This window comes from Pan paniscus, chromosome 6, assembly GCF_029289425.2.
Source record: "Pan paniscus chromosome 6, NHGRI_mPanPan1-v2.0_pri, whole genome shotgun sequence".
NCBI classification, from domain to species: Eukaryota; Metazoa; Chordata; class Mammalia; order Primates; family Hominidae; genus Pan; species Pan paniscus.
This window is the reverse complement of record NC_073255.2, coordinates 32,479,560-32,487,515: the sequence shown is the minus strand read 5'-3', so window position 1 is coordinate 32,487,515 and position 7,956 is coordinate 32,479,560. Positions and strand designations below refer to the sequence as shown.

Here is a 7,956-nt window from a genome sequence, read left to right as displayed (position 1 = left end):
TTTAGTATTGAGAAACTGTTGTGTTAAATAAAATCAAATGAATTTAAAAGTTATTACACACATGGTAGCTTTCTGAGTGTTTTTCAAGCTGCGAGTCAGTTTTGTCCTTTTTAACACGCAGCGGTTGTGGGGACAAGGTTTCCGAGGAGGCGGGAGCGAGCGACGGCCCCCACCTCCCACACGCCCTCTGCTTTGGTAAACAAGGAGACTCCCGCCCGCAGGCTGTAAATGAGGCACGAGCTTGGGGGCAGCGCCAGGGCGCCTGACGTCACTGTTCGAAAAAGGCCTCTTATTGGTCCTTCGCACAGCTGCGGACCTGGGAATTCTGATTGGTCTGCTTCCCTGTCCGTAAAGGGATTGACAGGCCCTGCCGCGTCAGGCCGCTCCTCTCGGCTCCGCACTCCTTCCCTCGCGCGTGGGCACCCGCCCCCGAGTGGTGAGAGCGCGTGCGCGCGCGCCCTTCTCCGTGGGCGAGCCAGGCAGTCCCGCTGCACACGCTCGCAGTCTGTGGGCCCTCCGGGAGGCGGCGGAGGTCACCGCGGGGAGAGGGGCGGGGGCAGCATGGCAGCCTCCTTACGGCTCCTCGGAGCTGCCTCCGGTCTCCGGTACTGGAGCCGGCGGCTGCGGCCGGCAGCCGGCAGCTTTGCAGCGGGTAAGGACCTCACGCCTCCTTCCTCTTGTCCTTCTTTCGGCCGCTCGCTTCTTCTGTCCAGACGGCCGAAGAAGTCTTTTCTCGGGAGGCCCTGCGGTTGGGCTGGGGCTTAAAAAACAATATTTTGGCTGGTACTAAAGGCCTGTCCTCTTCTGCGGCCGCCACTCACTCCGCGAGTACCCCCCTCTGCCTTCCCTCCCTTTCTCCCGGGCTCCTGATGAACGGGTTCAGCGCCCTTTTCGGGATTTAGGAAAAGGTGGGGAAGAGCTTGGGCTGAAGAGAAGAGTATTTGGGACCCCGGCATGCTGCTTTGGAGTTAGGACTCCGAGGACGTTTGGAGGGCCCAACTCCAGGAGCAACCCGCACTCACCCCAGCGACCCCTGGTCTTTCAGCGCCCCCAGGGTGCACCTTGGGTTGGGGACACACTTGGGCAGCAGGGCCTGATGTTTAACCACCTGAGTCCGAGGGGATGGCCTTATTACACAAGCGGTGGCTGTACAAGCCAGGCAGTAAGTCTTTCAGCAAAGTTTCAGTCACCCTTGACCAGCAAGACGGGCTTCCCCCCTCTACTGTAACTGTGCTACCTAAAAAAATGTCATTTTTGTCAAATTATGAACCAAAACACGTTCAGCGTCCTCAACATTGTGGGCAGAATTAATCCTGCCTCCCTCCTCTCATACCATGGTAAATTGTGGAAGCTAGCCATGAACTTACAAAGAGGCAGTTTTTAGAGCCAGGATGAAGATCCACGGAGATCTAATACAGTCTTTCATACTCCGCACGAGGGACATGAGGCCCCTTGGATGAGTGAATCAGGATATTCCCAGCAAGACCTAGAAAGTTGTTCTCAGTTGTTCCTAATTCCTTAACTTTCTATCACACCAGGACTCCTCTTTAATTGAAAAATTGGTTGATTTGTGGGGACACTGCCGTTGTCTTCCTCAAACTGAAAGTTTGAGAGTTGTAACAATGCACCATTTAGCAAGATCATACTGAGGATTAATAACAAAAAAAACCTTGGCATTAATTTTTTCTAATCTTTGCTTAAAAAAAAATAGTGGGTTAGGATTTGAGCCCCTTGGCCCCCTGCCCTTTTTTTTTTTTTTTTTTTTTTTTTGAGACAGGGTCTCTGTCGCCCAGGCTGGAGTGCAGTGGCCCAGTCACACTGCTCACTGCAGTCTCGACCTCCTGGGCTCAGGTGATCCTCCCACCTCAGCCTCCCGAGTAGCTGGGATTACAGGCATGTGTCACCATGCCCGTCCAATTTTTGTATTTTTAGTTGGGACGGAGTTTCGCCATGTTGCCCAGGCTGGTCTTGAACTCCTGCGCTCAAGTGATCCTCCCAGAGCGTTGGGATTATAGGCATGAACCACTGTGGCTGGCCAGGAATTGTAAGAACTTTTTCTTACAATTCTTAACAGCTTCCCATTCTCGCCCTCAGTGAAACCTCTGAATTTCCTTTCTGGTTGGAGAAGAACAGAGGCTCGGTGAGATGCAAGAGAACAGATGTCTGATACAGAACCACAGTAACAAGATAAAAACTCAGAATATGCCAAACTTGAATGTAACCACTGTTTGAGCTTCATATATTGAGCTACAAAAATGCTTCCGACTTTTGAGATAACCCTAAAAGAATAGACACTTTTCCACAGTAGCACCAGTTTTCACATGAATTCACAATTCTTTCAGTTCCCATTAGCCAAGGAAGACATATTTGCTGTTTAGTGGTTTTACAAGGTGTTCTAATGGTATTTTAATGAACCCTTGGTGTACCTTTTAGAGTTATGAAAGTTCTTACCAATTCATGGTGAAAGAGCCTGAGGCCTAAGACTGTAATACGTGCCTCTGTAAACTGGGAGGGCATACCTCAGAGTGCTGATTAGACTACTTTGGCATATGGTCTTCTACTTTGGGTTCTTTGGCCCAAAGATAATTGTCAGAATATAGATTTCTGATACATTTTAAATAGTTCTTTTGTGATGAAGTGGTTAAATCACTTCAGCAATTTTTTTTTCTCTTGAATTTTTTTTTTTTTTGTCTCGGAGTCTTTGTCTGTCGCCCAGGCTAGAGTGCATTGGCGCAATCTCAGCTCACTGCAAGCTCCACCTCCCGGGTTCACGCCATTCTCCTGCCTCAGCCTCCGGAGTACCTGGGACTACAGGCGCCTACCACCACGCCCGGCTAGTTTTCTGGTATTTTTTAGTAGAAACGGGGTTTCACCGTGTTAGCCAGGATGGTCTCTATCACTTGACCTCGTGATCCGCCCGCCTTGGCCTCCCAGAGTGCTGGGATTACAGGCGTGAGCCACTGTGCCCGGCCTTTCTCTGGAATTGTTTTAAACATTTAAATTTCTGTTAATTTTAGTTTACTGCAAAAGTGTTAACTTTTCTGACATTAGATTCTTAAAGAGTAGAAAAAAATCTACCTGCAAGTTTGGAGTCAAATGACATTAAGAAAAAGAACCATGTTCAAATAGTAATGTGTGATGTTCTGAATTCTGTTGGATATTTGTAGTATGTTTAAGATGTTTATATCATATGAATGATAATATTATAAGGAGCTATATAATTTACTGTTTAAAAAAATGAAACCTGAAAGTTGCCGGTTAGTAGCACATCTTTTTAACTTTTTTATAAATACATTTTAGAGACAGGTCTCCCCGTGTTGTCCAGGCAGGAGTACAATGGCACCTACTTAGCTCACTGCAACCTTGAACTCCTGTACTCAAGTGATCTTCCGCCTCAGCTTCCCAAGTAGTTAGGATTGCAGGGTGCACCACGATACCTAGCTAATTTAAAAAAAAATGTTTTTTGAGACAAGGCTAGTTGCCTACTACGCTGGTCTAGAACTACTGGCGTGAAGCCATCCTCTTGCCTTGACCTCCCAAAGTGTTGGGCTTACAGGCATTAGCCACTGTGCCCAGCCTGCCACATCTTAATTTTTAAATCTTTGTTTGTTTATTTGAGATGGGGTCTCTCTCTCTCTCTTGTCCAGGCTGGAGTGCAGTGGTGCAATCATGGCTCATTGCAGCCTCAACCTCGTGGGCTCAAGCAATCCCCCTGCCTCAGCCTCCCAAGTAGCTGGGACCACAGGTGCACACCACCACACCTGGCTTTTTTTATTTATTTATTTTTTTTGTAGAGATGGGGTCTCACCATGTTGCCCAGCCTGGTCTTGAACTCTGGGGGTCAACTGATCCTCCTGCCTCAGCCTCCCAAAGTACTGGGATTATAGTCATGAGCCACTGTGCCTAAGCCTAATTTTAAAATACTTAAAGCATTGAAAAGGAAATAGAAGAATGAGAAATGTTAAAGTGTACATGTATTACTATTTCATCACCTGTTTGATAAAATTGTGTATGTTATTTTAGAAGGTAATTAAGTTTAGTTTCAGACTTATTTGTACAGAGAAGAAAATCTACAGCTATAGGCCCTCTACAAAATGTCACGTTGTGACTCTACAGCTTGTACATGGAAAAATAAATCACATCAGATCATCTTGAAGTGACCACCTGACCAAAGGTAGAATGGAAAAATTAGCATCATGTATAGAAACAGGAATACAATTTTTAATATTATTGGTCCTTTTTGTATATGTGAAATTTACTTTCAAAGTAGCATAACTCATTGGATAAATCAAATATATAATGGCAGTTTTTCCCTTTACATTAGCTTCTAGGGCTGCACATGAAGTTCTGAAAAGCTGCTCATGGTCCTGGGACTAAAAGTTGACCCTAAAGTTGTGAAATTACATAAGGAGCGTATTTATTACTAAAATAAGTTGACTGAAACCGTAAAGGCCTTTATAGAGAAAGTCGTCACCCTTAGTTTAGTAACTGTTAATAGTAAAGCAGATAGAGTGCTTATGACGTAGTATTATGTGATAAAATAGATATAAAAAATATATTATGTGATAAAATAGACATACATTGTATAGAAAATATAACCTTATGATATAATGAAAAATGCAGTCAAAAGACTGAAAATCCATGCAAAATGTTTTTTTATTTTTGTGTAATGAGATTGCTTCCCCTTACAACTGTATACTTTTTCATTCTAGTTTTCTACAATGAAAATGCATTACTTTGAATAGAAAAGAAGCCTCAGAAATGTAAAATAATTAACTTGTTACCAATTTTTGCATTTTGACACTTAGTGAAACCTGCTTTTTGATAGCACTTAAGGTTATCAAGATATGGATAACTCCCCTTGTTACATTGGAGAAAGAGGTCATAATCGGTAAATTTGCATCTATAAATTTAGAAACAAACTTTGCCAAGTTTTCTGGCTAGTTTCTTTTCATTCGTCCTCAGTAATAGACACTAATGCTAGTTTCTTAACCAGTCAACCAGTATCACCTTTGTATTTTGTTGATTGATTTTCTCCCAGCTTGGTTTTATTTATGTTTTAACTCTACTTTTTCCACGCACTACTGTCAGAAGTTATTTAAAGAGAGATGCATTATTTAGGTTTGAGAGTTTTTAGGGCAATAATCATTCCATTATACTCATGGATTTCTGCCCCTTTGGGTGCAAATTATTTTATATTTGCCAAGCGCTTATTCAGGTGTTTCACCTTAACTAAAAGCTTTCTTTCCCCAGATACAGGGCTTCTCCTACAGTTGTCTATACCTTTTTCTATCTCTTTGGCTCTTCTAACCCACTAGGCAAAAAGGGGCAGTTGGCATAGGACTTGACCTGTACTGCTACAACTTGACCATTTTTGGTAAGAGTAACTAATACTTATTATCGATCGTGTGCCAGGCACTGTTTAACGCTTTATATGCATCATCTCAAGTAATCTTTACAATAATCTTCTGAAGTAGGTACTTTTATTGATCAAATGTTGTCTAGAGAAGTTAAGTAACTTGTAACTTCAATGGTATACATCTAAGAAGTGAACTTACCAGGATAGGAACCTAGGCCTTCCCAACTCAGAGAAAATTTTAAACATTATCACCATCAATAAATAACTTATTCTCTTTTGACATCAGGTCATCTAATTATACTGGCCTTTCTTTAACTTTGCCACAGACAAAGATGAAGTAAAGAGAGCTGAGTCCTTTGAAAACTTTATCTTCATTCACATTCATGTTGGCCCATCCAACATGGCCTCATTGTTCTTAACTTCTTCAGCTTCAGTAACATCAGCACTCTACTTCAGTTTTTCTAGGATCTTAGTAGTAGGAGTGATTCTCTTGCTGAGATTTCACCAGCAGAACTAGTCTCTGGTTGATTTAACCCCCTCTGTGATTCTTGTTCTAACAAACATACTGTTACATAATGCGCATCACCTGGTCCTTTGACTCCCTCCCTTTTCCTCCAAGTACATAGACATGCTTTCTTGTTTCCTCATTTCGTAAGGTCTCTCTCTAGGTTTGTCTGTACCCAATCTCAAACTTATTTATAATTAGGAATTTCACTGATGCCTAATACTGTTTTTTTCAGCCTCTTGTTGTATTTCTGGATAAATCCATTGTTGTGGTCTGTTTGTGCCTTTCCCCAGCTGTCACTTAGCTTGGTGATATGGAGAGTCACAGAAGTTTGCTGATTAGATACAATGCTTTCATTAATCTCTTGTTTATTCCCCATTACATTTTCAGATTTTCCACAGCATTTCCAGAACTTTAACTTAGGGCTGGCAGCTCCTGAACCAGTCATTTGGCAGAAGGATGCCATTACCATGTATTAGTTTAGGCAGTTTGAAACTTGACCTCGGATCTAGGGGAAAGAATATTGGAGAGTCAACCTGCAATGTGTAATGGTTGCTGCGACACTGTTTACCTTTACACAGTCCACTTTTATCAGCAGCATTACTTTGTAATTGCTTTAGAACTGGCTTTTATTCCCATATGCCCATTTGATGAAACTTACCTAGTTTATTATTCATTCACATAGCATATATTAAATTTCACTGTGCCACTTCATTTATTTCATTTTATTATAAAAGTAGTTACAAAAGTTACATGCTCATGGTAAAAAATGGGAAAGGTTATAAAATTAAAATTTTCTTCAACTCCGACCCAGTAGTCCAACTCTCCAGGTGTAAGTACTGTTTCGTGTGTATCCATACAGAAAATCAGAAAAATTAATGCATATGTATCCTTTTTTCTTCTCTTATACTGTATCCTATAGATAATGTTCAGCATGTTTTTTCCACTTAATAACTTATCCTGGAGATTTTTTCCTATAATTTTAGATAAATATGTCACCTTTTTTTAAACATTTGCACATTTCATTGTGTTGATTTACTGTGAATTATCAAGTGTCCTACAATGTACATTTAGTTATGAATTAAGTGCCCTATTAATATATAATTAGTTATGAATGAAGTGCCTTATTAATACATAGTTATTTGCAGTTTTTTGGCTGTTACAAGTAGTGCTGTAATAAACTATATCTTTGTGTTGTTCAGAATTTAATACATAGTAGGGATTGCTATGGCCCATAGTTGGGCACCTTGTTTGTAAATAAAATTGTATTGGAACACAGCCATACCCATTTGTTTGTGTGTTGTCTATGGCTGCTTTCAAACTAGAGTAGATGAATGAAATGGTTGTAACACCATTTCACAATGGCTCACAAAGCTGAAAATAATTTACTGCCTGACTCTTTAAGACAAAGTTGGCTGGCCCCTCATGTGTAGTATATATTCTTAGAAATGGAATTGCTAGGTCAAAGAGTATGCATGTTTTAAATTTAAATTTTAAATAAAAGTTCAAATGTAGTTTTTTTTGCCAAATTACCATCCAAAAGGTCGACCTCATATACAATTTGACAGTATATGAGAGCATATGTTTTCATCAGTTATTTCTTACCAAGAGTAGTTTTTATCAAAGAAAAAACTTATCCAACAGGTGAAAAATGGTATCACATCATTTTGTTTTGCATTTCTCTAATTATGACAAGTTGGGTATATTTTTAGAGGTTTTTTGGGGGGGTAATTTACATATTTTCTGTTGTCATTTCGTGATTTTTGCCTACTTTAAAAAATTATTCATGTTTTTCTTCCAGATTGTAAAGTTATTTTACATATAAAACAAAGTAGCTCTATTTTTGTCATGTGTTAGAGTGTTTTTCGTATTTGTATTTTATCTGTTTGTCATATTTTTTCCATATAGATATGCTAATCTTTTTCCCCTTGTTTTATTATGAAAAATATGAAGCAGAAAGTATTGAAAGAATAATATAACTGACATCCATATACTCTTTCCTTAGAAACAAGTTGTTAATATTTTGCCACATTGACTTTTTTCTTCCACATATATACCTATCCCACTTGAATCATTTGAAAGTAAATTGCTG

General features: G+C 40.5%; 1 protein-coding gene across 1 annotated transcript in view; it reads left to right on the top strand.

The window, feature by feature from the left end:
- Positions 1-354: 354 nt before the first annotated feature.
- Positions 355-7,956, top strand: part of HIBADH (3-hydroxyisobutyrate dehydrogenase) — a 136,300-nt gene continuing 128,698 nt past the window's right edge. The window contains exon 1 of the mRNA XM_003807898.4: positions 355-652. Coding sequence (XP_003807946.1) covers positions 562-652 — 91 coding nt within the window. The 5' untranslated portion in view covers positions 355-561. The remainder of the gene's footprint in view (positions 653-7,956) is intronic.